We start from the raw sequence: 21,480 nt of genomic DNA, 5'->3' as shown, positions 1-21,480 counted from the left end.
ATGCTGTGTGTGATGCCAATGAACAAGAGTTTGCAAACGATTTTATATGAGTTAATTAATACTAACACGCTTGACCTTGATGAAGGTAAGGCCATTCCAATCATCTTGACGTTCATGAGAGTTTATTTTACATGCAGTGGAACAGCATTTAGTTTCAATGATTTAAGTCCTCTACTTATGTTCTGAGAACTTTTTTCAGGCATCCAAGTCGCAAAAAGACACAGACAAAGCCATGAATACTACTGTCGCTGGAAAAAAAAAAAGATACACGGTTCATACTTTTGCTTGAAGTAGACTTTTTATATTTTGACAACAATGAAATGTTGCTTCTTTGATTCTGTTGCAGCTTTTGGGACAATAGGCAATACTTAATACGAACATTATTTTGAATGGATATGAACACGTTGAGCAAACCCCATTGCTATATAATTTAGGTTGTGCTTGATTGAGTGTGAATGAAGGAAAAATAATTGATCTATAAGCGATTCAGTAATAAGCTTCTTCATGAGTTGACTTTTATCTACAGTATTGTTTTTTATTTTATTTTTTGTAAATTGTTATGAATAGTTGTGCATATGAGAGTTTGTTCTTCTTGTTACTTGTTAGGCTGGGGAATATCCAATGACTTGGGATGAAACAACGGGTAGAACATGCCTTTGATAGATTAACGAGAATATTTTTTATGGATTAATTAAATTCTTAAACTGTATTTTGATAAACAAATAGATATCATGATGACGAAGACATTAAGTAAATACTATAAGTTTTAAGTTTTTAGTAAAGATATTGTAGTTTTTGGTTGACAAAGAAGAAAAGAAATAAAATTTTCATGTGAGAAAGCTATTTAATACCATGAGAAGAATTCTGTATTTTTGTTTTTTTATTACTTTTTTAAGTTGATCGCTTTCCAGATTGTTACTTCCGGGAGTATTCCACACCAGATACAGCCTTTCAAACACAGTTTGGTCTTTGCTGGCCCACTAACTCTCATTCTCCTCATTTTTCCTTGTTAATCCCATCTTTGATGCATTCATTTCACTTTCACCCAAATTTCAATTCAAAATCCGCAGAAGAAGATTCAAAAGTCTCAACATCGATCGTCAAGTTTCATGTTCTATTATTTTTCAACTTTTTTGTACTAACAATTGAAGCAGTAATAGTGATTTAGATAGAGAGTCTCACTAAAACTCCGGGACCACGTCTCCCACCACCTCCATTCACCATCGTGGCACGGAGGTGGGATTTGCTCCAATCCTTTTTTCTCTTTCAGACGTTTCATTGAGATTCGTTTTTTATTCTTTCTACTTAGTAGAATTGATTTTGGGGATCGATAAGAATTGGGGTTTTGGCTTTGATGGGTTCAAAGCCTTGGCTACAACCCGCTCCATCCTATCACCCACTGGAGACGTATTGGGACACTGAAGACGACGCCCCTGGACCTAGATGTGCCCACACTCTGACCGCCGTCGCCCAAACCAAAGCTCACGGCCCTCGGCTGATCTTATTCGGCGGCGCCACTGCCATCGAAGGTGGCGCTTCCTCCCCCGTCCCCGGCATCAGTAATGTTTTAAACCTCTCTTAATCCTTACATAAATAATTTGAAATAGCTTCAAGTTATTGACTCTTTGTTGGATTCACAACTTTAGGGTTAGCTGGCGTGACAAATTCCGTTCATTCTTATGATGTTCTGACCAGGAAATGGACCAGGTAGTTCTAATTCGTTCTTGTATTTGACTTAACTTTTCTAGAAGTCAATGCTAATGTTTTTTTTTCCAGAATTCGACCAGCTGGAGAACCACCTTCACCCAGGGCTGCTCATGCAGCTGCTGTTGTTGGAACCATGGTTGTATTTCAGGTAACCATAATTATGAACTAAAGTGAAAAAAAGGGGAGAGCTTTTAGCCTTTTATCTGATTTTTTGGTTTTTGATAAACTGATTGTGCGTGATTAGGGCGGCATTGGTCCTGCTGGGCATTCAACAGATGATCTTTATGTGCTTGACATGACTAATGATAAATACAAATGGCACAGGTAACCTTTTGGTGGAATTCTCAGTTAATGCTTACAATTCTCTTCAAGTGTTGACTTGATTTCTTGTTTATGGTGTGCAGACTTGTTGTTCAAGGACAGGGTCCTGGCCCACGATATGGGCATGTCATGGACTTGGTTGCACAACGATACCTAGTTACTGTTAGTGGCAATGATGGTGAGTGGATTTATGGACAGATGGGTGCATTTACATTCCTGTAATTGTAACTTGTAACCACTAATAATATCATCTGTGATCTGTGTTTTTCTCTAGGAAAGAGAGTATTGTCAGATGCTTGGGCTCTGGATACTGCTCAAAAACCATATGCATGGCAGAAGCTGAATCCAGAAGGTGATAAACCTTCTGCTAGAATGTAAGTGGATATGTTTAGTTGTAAGTAGATAATTGGCCTTTATTTGAGGGTATTTGTGTATTCTGTAGATTTTATGCAAGCTTGTTTATGTTGGTCTTTTCAGGTATGCAACAGCTAGTGCACGCTCAGATGGCATGTTTTTGCTTTGTGGTGGAAGAGACACCTCTGGCACGGTATGTGGATTATCATTATCAATTATCATCTAGGCTTACCATAATACTCTATTACTATATTTAATTTTAATAGGGTCCATTGTCCACTTTTAAAAATTCTATTAATAATTAATTTATTATATAAGATTATAAAAGCTATACTAGTATACATATACATTTACTTAATAAAGTGGTACAGGAGGTTTTTAATTATTTGGATACAGTATGGGTGATTTGTGACCTGTTTGATCCATCTGAGCTGCTTCATACTAGCCAAGTTCTTTTAAATATATACCATTTGACCCGAAGAAGATAATGTATAACCCAAATTGACCCATTTTTAGGTAAACAAATAACAGATGAGTACAACTTGATGCTTTTTTCTCTTTTTTTTTTCTTTAATTAACAATATTACAGTTCAAAATTTCACATTATACTACATGTACACCAGCCAATATTATTAAACCAATAACAAATGAGTACAACTCTTTTTGTAAGATTGAGTAGATTTTGTGATAGTTTTAGTTGTATGTGTGCATGTGCAGCCATTGGCAGATGCTTATGGACTCCTGATGCATAGGAATGGCCAATGGGAATGGACTCTTGCACCTGGAGTCTCCCCATCATCAAGATACCAACATGCCTCGGTAAGTAATAGGACTCTCTCTTTCTCTCTCTCTCTCTCTCTCTCTCTCTCTCTCTCTTGTGTGTGTGTGTGTGTAAAGTTGTTAATGATGAATTGATCTGGTGGTAATCAGGTCTTTGTTGGGGCTCGGCTGCATGTTACAGGAGGTGTTCTGAGGGGGGGTCGGGCTGTAGATGGTGAAGCAGCCGTTGCAGGTTAATTCACATTAATTAAATTTGTAAATATTATAGAATTAACGAGTGGATATATATATATAAATAAGCAGATACTATTAATTTTACTTTTACAGTTTTGGACACGGCTGCTGGTGTTTGGTTAGATAGACATGGGTTGGTGACCGCCACACGGACTACGAAGCCCCAAACAGAGGATCCTTCTTTGGAAGTCATGCGCCGTTGTCGACATGCTGCTTCTGCTGTCGGTGTCCGTTTATATATCTATGGTGGCCTCAGGGGAGGTAAGGCTTAAACCCAATAAATTCACTATTCATGAGTCAAACAGAATATATAATATAATATTGTTTGTTATATGTGTGTGGTGCAGAGATTTTGTTAGATGATTTCCTAATCGCTGAGAATTCGCCTTACCAATCTGATGTGAATACTCCTGTACTAACATCAGAGAGAAGCTCCAGTCCCAGGACAAATCCTTTGACCCCATTTGATCCCTTAACTCCTGATAATGGATCTCAAAGTCCCTCATCTGGAGGCTTAAGGTTAGTCTTGATATATATTTTAAAGGGAAAAGGTTGAATTTTGGAAACCCATTTTGCTAGAATAACTTTGAAAAAGGGAGAAAGTTGGTTTCCAAAATTCAACTTTTTTCCTATTATAAAACATAATGCTGTTGGTTTTATTAATCATGGAAGTGATTGATGATGATGTTTGGGTTGGGCTGGCAGCATGGACAAAGAATCAATGAACAGGCTGGTGGAAGCTTCTGCTGCTGAAGCGGAGGCTGCTAATGCGGTGTGGCAAGCCGCACAGACACATGCTGCATCTCCTGAAGAGACATCTGTTGCAGCAGCAGCAGCAGCAGCAGATGATAACGACTCACAAGCTGCAGATAACCATTCAGAGGGTAGTGATGGGGAGGGAGATGTTCGGCTTCATCCAAGAGCTGTATGATATTTCTTGTTTTCTAACATTATGTTATTCAGATGCTAAAGTAACAATGACTGACATACTGCAGGTTGTGGTTGCGAAAGAGGCTGTGGGTAACCTAGGTGGACTGGTGAGGCAGTTGTCCTTGGATCAGTTTGAAAACGAAAGCAGACGAATGATTCCTTTGCAAAATGACATGTCATATTCTGCCAAAAAGTTTACAAGGCAAAAGTCACCACAAGGGCTACATAAGAAGGTACCATTTTTTCTTTTTCTTTATTGTGTTATTGATTTACTTACTATATATGGATGTTTTTTTGCAGATCATATCTACTTTGCTTAGGCCTAGAAACTGGAAACCTCCTGCAAACAGGAGGTTTTTCCTGGATTCTTATGAGGTGGGTGAGCTTTGCTACACGGCGGAGCAGATATTTTTGCATGAGCCTACGGTACTTCAGCTGAAAGCTCCCATCAAAGTGTTTGGTGATTTACATGGTCAGTTTGGTGATCTGATGCGGTTGTTTGATGAATACGGGTATCCTTCAACAGCTGGAGATATAACGTGAGTATGACTAAGATTATACTTGATTTGTGTCTAAGAAGCTTGTTGTTTACTTCTTTTTTTTGTGTGTGGGTCCACTCCAGGTATATCGACTATTTATTCCTTGGGGATTATGTTGACCGAGGACAACATAGTTTGGAAACCATCACTCTGCTCCTTGCTCTAAAGGTAAGCAAGCCATCCACCATCATACTATGATTTGATTTGATTTGATTTAATAATAATTATGTTGGTTGGTTGTTTTCAGATTCAGTATCCGGAGAATGTTCACTTGATACGAGGGAATCATGAGGCTGCTGATATCAACGCACTCTTTGGTTTCCGTCTTGAATGCATTGAAAGAATGGTATGATTCTGCTGGTGAAGGGTTTTAATTTATTATATGCAGGGATGGATGGTACATAATACATAATAATACATACAGGGAGAGAATGATGGGATATGGGCATGGACGCGGTTCAATCAGCTATTCAACCATCTTCCACTTGCGGCGCTTATTGAGAAAAAGATAATCTGTATGCATGGTGGCATAGGGAGGTCCATACATTTAGTTGAACAGATTGAGAAAATAGAAAGGCCCATAACCATGGATGCCGGATCCCTTGTCCTCATGGATCTGCTCTGGTAACCAGCTAAATTCCTCTTTTTGTTTCAACTTTCAAAACAAGATTAGGATATACATTTATTTTTATATTTTGCTGGTAGGTCTGATCCTACAGAAAATGATAGCGTGGAAGGTCTGAGGCCAAACGCTAGGGGCCCTGGTCTGGTCACTTTTGGGGTATGTATGTTTTAATTATTTACAGCTACTGATTAGTTTATACATAATACTATTATATTTATAGCTAGTAACCAACTATTTGTATTTGCATTTGCATTTGCATTTGCAGCCTGACAGGGTGTCGGACTTTTGTAAGAGGAACAAACTTCAGTTGATTATAAGAGCACATGAATGTGTAATGGACGGGTTTGAAAGATTCGCTCAGGGACAACTCATTACCCTTTTCTCTGCAACCAATTACTGCGGTAACAATAAGAAAATTTTGATTTTCGTATCTCATCTAAAATCAAAATAAATATATATAAAATCATGGTGGGTTTGTTTCTGGGTTTCAGGTACCGCTAACAATGCTGGTGCTATACTAGTAATCGGGAGGGGGCTGATGATTGTTCCAAAACTCATTCATCCATTGCCACCTCCACTTCAATCGCCAGAAACTTCTCCAGAACGTCCCCCCCAAGATGACACCTGGATGCAGGTTTCTCTTCTCTTCTCTTCAGACTTTCATTTATAATGTTTCATCATTCTCATTCTCATTCTTTCTGTGTTGTTTGTAGGAGTTGAATATACAAAGACCACCTACCCCAACCAGGGGGCGCCCACAACCTGACCACGATAGGAGTTCCCTCGCATATATTTGACAAGCATATCCAATTTTGAACTATTTTCCTTCTTCATGTATGTGGAAGGCAACTGATGCATGGCAATTGGCAAGGGTTTGTCTTGTATTTTATTTAAATTATATTATAGACGCAAGTTAAGCTATCAAGACTGTTTGTAACATATCATACCATGCACATAGTTTTATTCCCATATATATATATATATATATATATATATATATATATATATATATATATATATATATATATTGTAAATTTGGGCATATTTTGTTACATCACAAGACAAATGATGGTGTGTACTGGTACTGTAGAAATAAAAAATAAAAAAAAAATTTAAACGTAGCTTACTTTTCCGACCATCTTGATCTAATGTTTGATATGCAATACGCTTGCACATGGTTATGATGAGCTGACCAGACTAGTTACAGTTTCACCCAAATGTGATTTATGAACAAGTAGGTTGCTTTGTTTGGAATAAAAGAATAACTATCTTATATTTGCCCCAAAATGATCACGTTGCACTGTTGCAGAACATCATAGGATAAGTGTGTTCTCATAGCACGATTGAATTTTGATTATATATATTGTGTAATGATTTGATGAAATAACTAATTAAATGTTGAAACTACTACATACATATGTGTTTCAGCACCAACGAGATACGTTTTAAAGATATCAAATGTTACAAGGCTGACTGACCTGAACAAAATAAGCATCTACTGCAGAAATGAAAACATACAAAACTAAGTAACCCCTCCCCTTGCCTTCCCTTCTCTGTAAACACATGCTTTGTGCATAAAATTACACACACACACACACATGAGGATGATAAAACAACAATCTACATATTCCCTATCGTCTACACCTAATAAACGACATTAAGCCCCTCCACTTGGTGCTTCCTCTCCCTGGTTAAAGGTAGTAGGTAACTGCAAAAAAATACAGCAACAATCACACAAATTAACAACAGAAGTAGGAAAATAAAATAAAAAATCATTTGTGTTACCTTTTACTTTACGTCTTTGATGCAGAAGCAGGCAGATCGTGTCCTTTGTTTGCAAGTCTAAGTGCCCTGAGTTTAGCAGATGCTCTGATGGAATGTATCATAGGCACCTCGTCATCTTCATCCATTTGATTTTCTTCTTCATCTATGGAATCCTCGTCTTCACTTGAGGTGTTGTCAGCAAACAGTTTCTTCCCCTCCATCAATGGTGGTTTCTTACGTGGCCTCCCCCGCCCACGTTTAACAGTACTCACCTCTTTTTCATCTGACAAACCAAACCAATCATCATCATCACTTAATTAATAATCACACAACACACGTAGCATGCCATAACATAACATAACCGACCAACCTTCATTTCTCAAACATTTCTCATGTAGGCTGGCCATAAATGCCTTGAATGGGGCCCACCCACTTGGATCTTGATCCATGTTTTCACCTCTTGTTCGATCCTCAAGATCCTTTATACTGTGTCAATTGTTGTATGATTAGTATAGTGGAGTATTTATTTTCTTATAACCGACTTGCATTACAAAAACGTAAAGCTTACATGGCAAGATTATCAGACTTAGCAAGCCTGGATGCAAAATTTATAATAGCAGCCATTAAAAAAGGAAAACGCCATGGACGATCCATGAAGGCAAGATTGATTCCATTGTGCATGATTTTTAATATGACCCCTCTGTATTTCATGCGTGCGGCTGCACCAACAAAGAAACCAGAAAGCCGAGCAGACAGATCTTTACATTCTTTGAACCTCTGGGCAGACAATGACTCATTGTCGGCCGTACTCAGATACCTCCCATATGCCTATATCCCAAATAAAATCAAATAATAACACTAGTATTTACTAGGATCATCAAGTATACTTTCTTTTTTTTAGAAAAAAAAAAAAAACAATAAATATTTACCTGTTTGAGTGCCCCGAGAAATATATCAGACACATCTTCGTTCTTTTTTCTAAGAGAAATAATCAGACTTTTTACTACTTCAGCCACACCTGGCCCATGCATTACATAATGAGAAATAATATCCGGGGCAAGATGCTCCTGCAAATACTCCTGCATTTTAAATATATAAATCACACTACACTTTTTTCCCATAAATAAACAAACAAGAAACTTGAATGATTAAAAAAAAAAAAAAAAAAACCTTGGGAACAGCTTCGGTTGCAACTAGCTTGGAAGCTGCAATCATAATAGAATCTCGATTCGTCTCTTCCACATACTCTTTGTTAGCTTCTTCATCTTCCGTCTCATCTGCATACAAGAAAAACAAGTGTTCAATCACTTATTAACAAAATTTTTTTTTGAGAAAGTTATGTTACCTGAAACATCAAACTGCTGCTCACAAAGCTTCCAGAATCTTCTAATGGTAGAGATATCAGGACAGTATCCTAAACTTTCCAGATGTGTTGCTTCAAAGAGCGGCTTTCTGAACAAACACCACGATTCTGCAAGTATTGTACAGACCTTGGAAAAATAAATGGGAGAGTTTAGAAAATATCAAATTTGGTTCAAAATTCAAAAAAAAAAAAAAAAAAAAAAAAATGCTATATATGCTCACCCTACTAGCAATGAGGTTTCTAGAAGTTCCCTTTCCTTGAGCTTCAGGTGGGTTTTGCAAAAAGTAATCAAGCTCATTAAATAGAATGTTCCGTTTGGATACCAGAGAAGACAATGATTCCTCAGAGACAACTTTGCTGTTCATAATCGAGCACAAACACCAGGCAACATGTATATACATGTTGAGAAGCAGAAAGCTGACAACCTACATAATACATTTATTCAAATATGTAAAAAAAAGCATTGAAAATATGTCCAAAAAATTTAAAAAAGATTTGAATTCAAACCTCATCATCTATGTGGCGGAAATTTTTTAGAACCATAGCGATATCATCATACAGACTTTCAATTGGTACAGGCCTTAACAATTGCAGCTCGTATAATCTCTTCATGTTTACAAGAAGTGAGTACTCATCATCACCATCCTACAAACAAAATAAATATCTTAGTTTCACATTTAGGAATTAGGATTACATTATACCAAAAAACAAGGATTGTCGGATGAATAAGTAGGGGGACTATTTAGTCATTAGGTCTATAACTTGGCCAATCAAGGAATGCAAGGGGAATCCTAGTGATATTAAACTGTAATACAATCATACCGCTACTTCTTTTATTGCAGCTTTAAGTTTAACAATAAGCTCCTCCTCAAGCTTCTTCAGTTTATTTTGAGCAAAATCTTGTAGCTCACCCCGGCTTCCAGTTGTGCAGAAGTTGATAGATTTAACACAAGATCTGAGAGCATCTTTGTCACCATGTTTAAAGAATGTCTCTATTATCAGGTCAAGAACCGTTTTAAAACCCTGGAATAAAAAAATAAAAACAACTCCTTTAAGTAAGACTTTACAAAGATATATAATGAACAAAAAGGGAAACTGTGACCTGCCTACCTGTTCCTGTCTCTTCAGTGAGTAAAGTTCAAGATTCATGTGAACAATAATTTCAACAAGTGAAGGGACTTTCGTTTTGTCAGTCATATATTTGCGCATAAGTGGTGCGTAGTTCTTCATCATAGCAACGGTTATATCCTTCCTATTGCTGTCAATCATTTCCTATATTTCAAGCAAAAATATATATATATATATATATATATATATATATATATATATATATATATATATATATATATATATATATATATTATTATGGCAAGATTTACTCACCTGCCTCTTGGGAGGCACACCCGACAACTCCTCGGGGAAAACATCCGGGAACTCACGCACTATCGGAACCTCATTGATCAACCTCAGTCTCTCTGCACCTACCCTCGTATCCACCACATAAGTCACAAACCCACTACAGCCCTGCTATAGACTCTGCCTCGCTCTCACGGCTGAACAAAATGCTGACCCAGAACGGGTACCCTCGCCATAAACCGTAAGAACTCCCCCACTAGGGTCTCCTATGGTCACAAGCTATCGCTCGCAGTCGATCACCGCTCCAAATCTTCTCAACCAGTCCATGCCCATGATGACATAGACATCTCCCATGAATCGCCTTCATCCCCTGATGAACGGGACTGTGAGTTGTTGAACTTCTGGGCAACAACATGATCATACACAAGCGCCCCAATGGCATGCCTGATTTCGGGAGGATCATCGATTAATAAATCATATAATGACCCTAAATCGTCATCCGGAACCAACTGATGCCTGCAATGAGCCACAGATAATGTAAATTATTCACATTAAACTGAATACAAATAATCAAAAAAGGTATTCCGATAGATACCTCAATAGTTGTTTTACAAGACTGATGGCACACACTGCAACAGACAGATCAAGATCATCAGCAAGATCCAGCATCCTTTTATAAAATCGCTCAGTAAACAATCCAAGAGATGGCACATTGTCATCCACATCATACAGATTTTGCAATGCAAGGACTGAAGCTTTCCTAACACCAGCATTCTTCAGATATATATAGATAAAGAAAATTAATAACTGATCCTTTGGTAGGGTTAGCAGGAACATAATTTATAAAAAGATAAGAACCACAAGAGCAACTTACTTTGTCGTTCAGTGTCCATCCAAGATACTTCAAGTACAAATCCTGCAAGAACAGTGATGGGTATGAGATGATCCATGTTCCAAGCGATTGTATGCATGACATGCGGATTTCAGGATCAATGTCTCGATAACGATGCACAAACAACCTTCAAAACAATCAGGAAGCTGTTATTGAACTGAAGAAACTATGGTAAACATGAAGCAACAAGAAAGAAAGCAAATAGTGAGTACCCTGTAAATATTTTGCGCATCATCTCCTCTATCATTGTTATCTTTTCATGCATCTCTGAAAGCCTCTTATTAAGTGAGTCAATATGAGGCCCCTCAGAGTTTTTCTTCTTCTCAGCAGTTAATTGCCTTTGGGTAGTCTGGCGATGGGCAGCAAGTATCTTGGCAGCCCCTATGAAGGAGGTCACCATCTGGAGCCCCACCATGGAAGCAACATGGCGATAAACTCTCGGAGGAGTACTGAAAAAGTGTGTATACTGAGAAAGATATGTATTTTGAAAGCTATAGAACAAAGAGTAGGAATACCAACCATGACAAAGCAATAACATAGTCCATGCACTTGTCAAACAAGACTTGATCAAACAATGGTCCATTTTGGCACTCTGATACCAGATTATCCCAGAATGAGACAAGGTTCTCCTTAAAACTTCTGAATTCCTTCTTTTTTGAATTTTGATAGTCTTCAACTCTGCCCTAAATTTCATCATGCTAAGGAGAAAACATAGGAATGGATGTGATATGTTGGTAAAGCTTAAAAGAACATGGAAATTAACTATAACAAAAGGATACTTGTGCAGCCAGATTTACAAGAGCAACTACAACATCATCAACATTAGTTTCGTCCAAGAATTCTCCTTGGATGTGATATGTAGCTCCACAAGCCTGTACATTTTCAGGTCTAATCAGGTAAACATTCAAGTCACTAAAATGAAGTGTGACATTTCTTCGGGCTACTGGGATATGGGAGCAACATAAGTAACTATGTTTGAGATTGGAGAAAACCAAATGCATATTTACGGATTTACCTCAAACAGCATTGTTAAGAGTTCAACCATTGCAGGCTTCGGATCCTTCTCATATCGCTCGACCCATGATTTAACCACTTGTGGAATGAATTTCCCATTGCTTTTAACGACCTCTAATGAAGAGAAAGGATAAACAAAATGAAAGCATGTTAAAATGATAGTTTATGCAGTGTAAAAAAAAAAACAATCTTGAAATTAAACTTTCGCATGGAACAGCAGACAAAGATAGTTTAGGCAGTATAGGCTATGATACAGCATTGAACTAGCCAATAACAATCCATGTCTTGATGAAGCGTAACTACCTTATAAACTCAAATCAATTTAGTTTGACCACTATAACTTTAAGGCTTGAAGTAGGAAACTCCCCAACCCATCCCTCTTCTTCTTTCCTACATCGTCTACTGGTATTATCCACATGGTTTACCTCATATGTTCTTTTTTATTGTAAATTGAATGATGAATTGAGCATTACAATAAATGATTTTATAACACCCAACTCCAATTTAAGAACGATATTAACTTCACTAAACTCACCGATTAAATTTTGATCAAAAGCTTTCGATGCCGTAGTAGAAGGAGCTGCTTCCACAGTTCGAGTTCGGGTAGGTTTCCGACGAGGTTCGACGAATTCATCTGCAGACTCCTCCTCAGACTCGACAATGTCTCTAATATCACTTACTAACCCATCGAAAGTCCTCGTCTGAACCCTATTCCTTTTCTGTTAACACATAAGCACATCAATTAATTTCATACCCACACAATTACACAAACAGGCGAATAAGAAATTTTAAAACCCTAGCTATCAAATCATTTCACAATAAAAAATAACTTGCGAACATATTTCAAGACTAACCGAGCGGCGAACGAGTGGTTCAGGAACATCGGGTTCGTCTTCCATGGCGTTGTGATCTTGAGTGTGTGTTTGTGTAGTGTGTGAGATTTGGGAATTTCCCGCCAGGAAATGAAGCAAATTATTTGGGGCTCCGGAGATGGTGGTGTTTATATACCTACACGGTTACTTGCACCGTACAACGAGTGCATCCTGTCTTTTGGAAGACGGCTTTCACCGGATCATTTCCCACTCTTTTCCAGTAATTTCGTAAATAACTTTTTACTACTATCCGTCTATCGTATACGAATAAAATAATGTGATTCGTATTTCTCAACCCGCATCCAGATTCATAACCAGATTGGCCAATCTTGGTTCGGATTCGGATCCTTCTAATGATCCGGTTTATGGGAAAAAGCCCAATCCGGATTTCCAAAACCTGATCATGATGCACTCTAAAGAGTTTTTTTTTTTTTTTTTTTTTTTTTTTTTTTTTTTTTTTTTGCATCAAAACCCTATAAACTAAAATTTTTGGTTTTAAAAGGTCATCAAAGTTAATTTTGGTCCTCATATACAAAACAAATTCAAAAAATTACATGTTAATAAAGTCAATATATGCATTATCAAACCAGCTTCCCGGTTGTATAGATTATGTGGCCTTTGGTCAACTATACACAATCATAATCAGATTATCTATGTGTGTTTTGGGTCATTAAAAAGATAATAACGGTTGATATCTTCATAAATGACTCAAACGATGAAGTGAAAGTCTAAGGGAAAAAGATCGGCAACACCCAAGGCTTTTTGGTAGAGGATCGTCTCCAATTTGAGTAAGATTTATGCGGTTGTGGTTTACTTTCTTCTTCTTGCACAAAATTTTAAATGTATGTGTAATATCATGTTTTTAGGGCTAGAAGTTTTGAGCATTTTGATAATAAGTATAAACAAAACGTTTATTTAATTTAAAATAAAATAAATTGGAGTGAAATAAATAAAGGTAAATGATTTCGATTAATAACTATAATCAACATTGTTGATAAATCATAAATAGATTTCAATAGTGGTTGGGCGTCGAATGAAAACTTTTAAAGTTTAAGGACCAAAAGTGTTAAGTTGGGAAACTTGTATTTAACCCGAGGATTTAACCAAATGAACATATAGGATCAATTGTGTACAAGTTAAGATGTTGAATGACCATTTTTGAGCTAAAGTGAGTTTAAGGTGAGCTTAGGGAACATTTCTGAAAGGATTTTTGAAAGAATGACCAAAACGATGACATGAAGGTCTAAGGGAAGAATATCAGAGTTAGTTGATATCTTCATAAATAACACAAACTGACGGAGTGAATGTCTAAGGGAAGAAGATCGGCAATACCCAAGGCTTTTTGGTAAAGGATCGTCTCTAATTTGGTTAGTAAGGAAATGCTTCTTAAGGGTAGGGGTAAGTATATCAAGTTGTCTTATCGGTACTGTGTTGTATTGGATAAGGTTGTGGTATTGGAGAATCAAAGGTCGCTACTAGAGGCCTACTATGAAGTGTGTCTTCTATAAAATGAAGTTCTCCATGCTGACCTTGCTGCCAAATCTTTATAGATCCCGTTTCGCGAGTTAGTTATGTTTTTTTTTTTGTAAATTGCAAACAGTTATGCTGCAACTGCTTGCTAGTGTAACCAAATTACTATTTAGGTTCACTCATTTTGTTTTTTGTTAACTATAATGATTGCCTTGTGTAGCATCCATGATTTTGGTTATTTTTGCTAACATGAGTGCTCGTATGTGTATACGTAATTTGAGTTTTACTGGTTTTGCAATGGTGTGACATGGATCGGAACCATGCTACACTCATATCAAGGAGTAATAGTGCATGTTCATTAATCATGTCAGGGTATGACTTGCGTCGAGACCATGTTATGTATGTATCAGGATGTTGTTTGTCACGTATTAGTAGTAATACATTTTCATTAATCATGTGATGGTATAACTTGCGTCGAGACCATGTTATGTATGTATCGAGATGTTTTTTGTCTCGTATGAGTAGTAGTATGTTTTCATTGATCATGTGATAGTATGACTTGCTCGAGACCATGCTACGTACGTATCGGGATGTCATTTGTCCCGTATGAGTAGTAGTACATTTTCATTTATCGTGTGATAGTATGAATTGAGTCTAGACCATGCTCTGTATGTATTGGGATGTCATTTGTCACGTATGAGTAGTGATACATTTTCATTGATCATGTGATGGCATGACCTACGACGAGACCATGTTATGTATGTACCAGGATGTCATTTTTCATGTACGAGTAGTAGTACATTTTCAATGATCATGCGATGATATGACTTGTGAGACCATGTTACGTATGTACTGGGATATTCATTGATCACATGATGGTATGACGTGTGTCGAAACCATACTATGTATGTACAGAGATATCTTTTCTTCCGTATGAGTAGTAGTACATTTTCATTGATCATGTGATGATATGACTTGCATCGAGACCATGTTATGTAGGTACCGGGATGTCGTTTGTCTCGTATGAATTCTTGGTTCGCTTCGAACTTTGTTCTTCCCCTTTATATATACATATATATATATATGTGTGTGTGTGTGTGTGTGTTGTAAATCCCCATTTTCACAACAAATATTTTTCATTTTTATTAAGGTAAAACTTCACAATTATAAAACCATTTAAGAAAACCATTTATTCCAAATTATATTTGTTGAAAATCAGATTAATATAATAAACGCAGAATCCTCAATGATATTAATGAGTGTGTCCAGTCACGTCTTCGCCTTCCCACAATCACCAATAGAACCTGAAAACATAAACAATTGGGTAAGCTCAAAGCTTAGTGAGTTTCCCTAAAATACCGCACATAACAGAACATATACAAGCATATATATATATATATATATATATATATATATATATATAAGGGGTCCACAGTCATCGGACTAGATTACTCAGGGTATGTTGGCCTACCACCTCAACTTAATCGTTCTTCCTGAGTATCTGTGCCTACGGCTTACAGCTGGCCCGCACCTGGTCTCTTGGCCTACAACACACAGCATGACTGCCTTAACCCCAACCACCAAAATATGTTGATGTATAAACAAACAAGAGATCAAGTATGCGCATAAACACAGATAACTACCAATCATACAGGTCACTACCGCCTACTAGAGCCCTTACAACACACTGCTCTGCTACCGACAACTCTCCATAAAATGCATAACCATAAGGAAACCAGAGGTGAGATAGCCACCTAAACAGATGATCTTACTTTAGAGCCACAACCAACCAAGGAACATGCAAGAAATACTAGATCAACAGTTCCCGTGCTATCCTACATGACTACATACAACCCTTGAGGCATTCCACTAGACGATAACCAACCTACTGGTACTCTAACCAACATACCACTACTATTACATCCTAACACATAAGGATATATATATATATATATATATATATATATATATATATATAACAACTCACTACATCACAACAACATCCTATACATATGGACACATAACCAAATTTCCAAGTAATGCATAGCCATATGTAACTAGAGGTGAGGTAGACACCCAGACAAATGATCATACTCTAGAGTCACAACCAAACAAGGAACATGCAATAAAGTCTAGATCAAGAGTCCTCAGTATATCCTATGTGGCTACATACAACCCCTAGATCATCCCTATACTAAATGATAAGCAGCACTAGTGGGTTGGCATTGGCACCATTGACCCACAGGTACGGTGAGGAAAACTCACCTGAAACGAAAAACCCATAAACACTACGCCACGCTTCCCTTTTTGCATTGCTTGCTCCCACAAGCCATCTAGCACCAAAACATGGAAGAATCTTAATCAACAACCCAAATCCTTCAAGCTTGACCCAAAGTCAAACTGGTCAAAAAGTCAACAGTCAACAAAAAGTCAATGGTCAATTGCCCCTCACGACATGACAATCTATTGGTCACGTCGTGAGCCACTAAAATACAAAATAGTTGCAATCATTCAATCCTCACGAGGTGACATGCATAGTCTCACATCGTAAGAACTGTCTGAATGGCATTTTGATGAATAAAACCCCTTAATCCATTAAGTAACTACTCTACTTCCCCCATAAGGCTTCCTGACACCCCCAAAAACCATAAAAATCGATGCTTTTAAGGTATTGCATGTCCAATGCAACATTTGAGCTTAAATTAGGGCTTATATGAGGAAAAGGAGGTCAAAACCTCAAGCATGAGCTCAGACATCACCAAACTTCAGGTCCACCGCATATAATCACCAAGGGACTCTAAGGACCCATAAAGTTGCTAGCTTTATGGAGTCCCAACACTCTAACTCGTCTAACCATGGATAATCATGCATAAAACCCTACATATAGCAATAAGGAATCATAAATCGTGAATCTTGGTTACTTATAAAGGTCCAAATATGTTGCTAGAAGATGCAAATGAAGCTTCCAAACTAGATATGTGCTCAAAAGGTGATACCTTATTCTTCAAGCCACCAAAACACCACCAAAAGCTTAAGAATCACAAACCTTTGAGAGACCCAAAAGGTTGAGAACACCATGATTTCTGAAACTCCGGATGACACCATAAACAACTAACTACCTTCCGATATCGATGTTGATTTCATCCTCAGCAAGAAATATGCAACTTGATAAAGACATTCCTTACAGCTAACATGTAAGACCCAACTTCCAGTGAAATTCGATCAAATTGGAAACTCCCAAAACTGCAACCACAAACCAACTTCATCAATACACTTCTCGAAAACCGGGAACTCATTAGTTAAGCTTCAGTAACCATACCCTGAGACTGGTGATCATCCATTCATCATAACTACCCTTAGTTCCCAGACCAGTAATGCCACCAATTCATGCCAAAAGAATACTCAAAACATCCCGATCGTGAGTTTCCACAAATCTCAAATCCGAAAGTTATGCCCAAAAACCTTAAATATACACGTAACTTCCTGACAACTTATCCCCAAACCACTGCTCCCATGAGTATAATGATGGTTCACCCAAGAATTTCACGTTGCATCTAAATCCCTTATCAGCTCGAGTAAACATTCACCTGGAAAATCATTTTAGACATTCAAAACGAACTTCATGACTCAAATGCCCCTAAATCCCATTTTAGTTTGTGAAATTTTCAATGTTTGGGGCATTGATTTCATGGGACCTTTTCCATCCTCTTCGGGTTTTATTTATATTCTTTTGGCTATGGACTATGTTTCCAAGTGGGTGGAAGCAAAGGCTAACCGTACTAACGATTCAAAAGTTGTGATAGATTTCTTGAAGGCTAACATTTTTTCCAAATTTGGTGTTCCAAAGGCCTTGATCAGTGATCGCGGTACACATCTTTGCAATCGTATGTTCGGGAGTGTTTTGAAGAAATATGGTGTCACTCATAAAGTTTCCACAACATACCACCCACAAACAAATGGACAAGCTGAGGTGATCAATCGACAAATCAAGGGCATTTTGGAGAAAACCGTGAATACAACAAGGAAAGATTGGAGTACACGCCTTGGTGATGCTTTGTGGGCCTACAACACCGCCTACAAAACTCCAATTGGAATGTCTCCATACCATATTGTTTTTGGAAAGCCGTGTTGATTACCCGTTGAGTTGGAACATAGGGCCTATTGGGCGATCAAGCAGTTCAACATGGATTTAAGTGAATCGAGCAAGAAGAGGAAGCTGGACATACAAGAATATGAGGAAATCCGCAATGAAGCATATGAGAATGAGGTTCTTTATAAGAAAAATACCAAAGCATTCCATGACAAGATGATTACACGCAAGGTATTTCACAAAGGTCAAAAGGTACTACTTTACCATCCATGTTTTAAATTGATTCTTGGTAAATTAAGGTCCTGTTGGGTGGGGCCATTTGTTGTCACTAATGTTTTTGAGCATGGTGCAATAGAAAGCACAGGTGAGAAAACCGGGAATATTTTTAAGGTAAATGGTCACCGTTTGAAGCCTTATTATAAAACATTTTAAGTCAAGAATGAAGAGGTGGAGGAAGTAATGGATCTAAAGTATCAAGATTGACAAATAGTTGGGGTCCAAGTCAAGCCAACGACATTAAAAAAGGGGCGGCTAACCGGGAGGCAAATTGGGGGTATTTTTGTCATTTCTTATATTTTCATTGTATTTTATTTGTTTTCAAACTTCCAAGTTGTTTTTCATGCTAAAAGAGGGTTAAAAATCATTTTTCAGGCAGTAGAGGTTTAGCGGGTGCAATTTGAAAAAGTGAAAAAATCAAATTTTTTGGCCTTCTCAGAGGTTTACACGGCAGTGTAAACTTATTCCTATAGTTTCCACGGGCCGTGTAAACGACCAAACCACGGTATATCATATTCAGTGTTTACACGGCCGTGTAGATGCTACCCTTTAGTTTACACGGGCCGTGTAAACGTAAAAACAGAGCTGGACGATTTTAAGGCCAAAACTTGATTTTTTTACCTCATTCTTTTCACATAACCCGCGATTCTTTTCCTCCCTACTGCCCCTTTCAAAATAACCCTTCAAAATACTCAATCTTCCTCAATTTTGCATCCAAAATCAAGCTCTAAGGTATGGATTCTTCTATTTTCTTCATCTTCTTTATCTTCCACCTCTATTCCACCCTTTTCATGGCCGATTTTGGGGTTTTTTGAGTAAACCCTATAATTTTTGAACTTCAAAACCTCGACCTAATGCTTGAAATTTCTTGTAGGATAAGCTTGGGGAAGCATTGGATATCACCATACCACCATTTTCAAGCACAAATCGGTATATTTGTTCCAAACTCTTACTTTGTGCATTTAGATAGAACCATATTCCTTTTTGGGTGATATTTGGTGAAACTTGCTAGTTCTTGTGCTTCAATTGTCCTAAATTGTGTGCAATACTTTGTTGATTCATTTGGGTAATCGCTTCCCGGGGTAAAAGACATAGAATTGGAACTTCACATGATGAACAAGACCCACATGCCATGGACAACCCTTATGAATTTGGTCTTATTTTTTAGACCAATCGACAAGAGATCTTGTATGAAAATCTTGTTAGCAGAACAATAGGTGCTCAAAAGTTTGTGGACATCCAAGCCCTCAAGGATTTACATATCTATAAAGGTGTCCACAAGCTCTTAAAAAACATAGGATGAGAAGGTCTTTTGAATCTACATGCAGTTAGTTATCAAACACCAATGTTGGAATTTTTGTCCTCAATCACCTTTGACTATCAAACCCATCTCCTTACTTTCCGTTTGCTCAATCAAACCCATTAGTTTCATGCTGACATCCTTTGTGATATGATTGGCGCTCTCAAAGCAAGAAGGGATGTATACACAACAAAGGGCAGAAAAAATGTCGCTTTTGAGCAAAAATATGCAAGTTTTTGGAGAAGCATCTCTTGTGAGTATGAGTATCAGTCAAGCACAGCCAAAGCTTCTAGCATTATCCATCCGGTCTTGAAAGTCGCCCACCGGATCATTGATTCTCTCTTATTCCCTCAAGAAGAGATCAGCAAGGCTAATAAAAAAGAGCTAGAAGTCTTGTGGTGCATGATTAACAAGCCTGCAGAAGTCCCTCATTTTGGGTGTTGGGTGATTCAGAAAATGCTCAGAAGTGCTACGAGCAATGGTGGGCAGCTACATTGTGGAGGCATGGTTTCTATTATTGCTGAGCATCTTGGCCTCCATCTACCCAATAACCCAACAAATATAGTCATGGGCCGTACTCGTCTATCAATTGATGTTATAAAAAAAATGCATCTTTTCCACCGCCTTCCTACTGGGGATGTTCATTGGACAGTAGATGGGAAAGAGTATCTATGCATAGACAGCAAAAACAAGAAGATACTCAATTTAGCCAATGACATTCCATCAACCACTTGGAAACTCAAATCTAACTTAGGTGTTGCAGTAGATCATAGTCCTCCACCCTCTCCTCCTTCTGCTGGTGCCTCTAGCTCATATCGCCCCATTCCTTCTTCTGAACACAATCTTTATATGGGCGAGTTTGCACGCTTGAACCACCGTTACACCAACATACAACAGGAAGTCAGAGAAATTTATACGGGTATCGCTGAAATCACTTCTGAATTTCGGGACTACCGTAACTTGCAAGAAGAGCGTTGGGCCCAACAAGAGCTACGGTGGGCTGAACAGGATCAAAGATGGGTCGCTCAAGAGCAACATAACCGCAACATTCATCACCTGCTGAGCGATATCCATAGAGTTCTTGTGCTCCCCACACAACAACAACAACCATCATCATCCCAAACCCAATGGCCTCCTTATTATCCTGTAGATTATCCTTCACGGTTCCCTCCATATCCACCGCCCAGTCCTCAATAGGACGGCTATGCCTCTCTCCAAGCATCGAGGACGATGCTTATTTTAAGCTTGGGGAGGGGCATCCATCCATGCATTATCCCGTTACATGTAGGTTGCATGTAATTTTGTACATTTTGCATTGCATTATTTTTCTTTTCATTTTTATTTTTCTTTGTCATTTTTAGAAAAAAAAAATTCAAAAATCCAAAAAAAATTCTTTCTACTCTATTTTTTTATTATACTTTTGCATTTTGCATCTAAATTTTTGCATTGCATGATTTAAAAAAAAATGATCCAATTCCAAGCAACCAAATCTTCTCAAAACAATTAAGATGGTAAGTGAATTGTGTGCCTTGAGATTTAACCTGCTCTTTTTATTGAAAATTTGAAAGCAAGTTAATCACACACGAGCACATC

General features: G+C 37.7%; 2 protein-coding genes across 3 annotated transcripts; one reads left to right on the top strand and one right to left on the bottom strand.

Annotated features, from left to right (window-relative positions):
* Window positions 1-929: 929 nt before the first annotated feature.
* On the top strand, window positions 930-6,429 carry LOC111886450 (serine/threonine-protein phosphatase BSL1). 2 transcript variants are annotated; one of them, XM_052767162.1, is made up of 21 exons: window positions 930-1,559; window positions 1,647-1,707; window positions 1,777-1,855; window positions 1,952-2,031; window positions 2,112-2,206; window positions 2,303-2,402; window positions 2,506-2,575; window positions 3,100-3,201; window positions 3,313-3,394; window positions 3,466-3,657; window positions 3,744-3,915; window positions 4,102-4,321; window positions 4,392-4,559; window positions 4,627-4,865; window positions 4,949-5,033; window positions 5,113-5,211; window positions 5,290-5,489; window positions 5,571-5,646; window positions 5,756-5,891; window positions 5,982-6,124; window positions 6,204-6,429. In XM_052767162.1, exons 1-21 carry the CDS (start codon window positions 1,355-1,357, stop codon window positions 6,285-6,287), a joined length of 2,688 nt encoding a protein of 895 aa, XP_052623122.1. In that variant the 5' UTR covers window positions 930-1,354; the 3' UTR covers window positions 6,288-6,429. The 2 variants fall into 2 exon arrangements, with proteins under 2 accessions (XP_052623122.1, XP_023738466.1); XM_023882698.3 differs by having other exon boundaries at window positions 931-1,559; window positions 3,490-3,657.
* Window positions 6,430-6,864: 435 nt separating this feature from the next.
* LOC111886357 (sister-chromatid cohesion protein 3) lies at window positions 6,865-12,891 on the bottom strand. Its single transcript, XM_052767608.1, has 20 exons — window positions 12,734-12,891; window positions 12,415-12,598; window positions 11,881-11,993; window positions 11,645-11,737; window positions 11,385-11,548; window positions 11,078-11,314; window positions 10,848-10,992; window positions 10,569-10,747; window positions 10,303-10,489; window positions 9,728-9,889; window positions 9,440-9,640; window positions 9,125-9,262; window positions 8,839-9,042; window positions 8,600-8,744; window positions 8,425-8,531; window positions 8,184-8,333; window positions 7,823-8,082; window positions 7,625-7,740; window positions 7,276-7,537; window positions 6,865-7,198 (listed from the first exon to the last, which is right to left on the bottom strand). Exons 1-19 carry the CDS (start codon window positions 12,776-12,778, stop codon window positions 7,284-7,286), a joined length of 3,084 nt encoding a protein of 1,027 aa, XP_052623568.1. The 5' UTR covers window positions 12,779-12,891; the 3' UTR covers window positions 6,865-7,198; window positions 7,276-7,283.
* Between the last annotated feature and the right edge of the window lie 8,589 nt (window positions 12,892-21,480).

The sequence above is a fragment of the Lactuca sativa genome, chromosome 9 (assembly GCF_002870075.4).
Source record: "Lactuca sativa cultivar Salinas chromosome 9, Lsat_Salinas_v11, whole genome shotgun sequence".
Lineage (NCBI taxonomy): Eukaryota > Viridiplantae > Streptophyta > Magnoliopsida > Asterales > Asteraceae > Lactuca > Lactuca sativa.
Note: the sequence above shows the minus strand (reverse complement) of the source record. Positions and strands in the feature narration are given on the sequence as shown.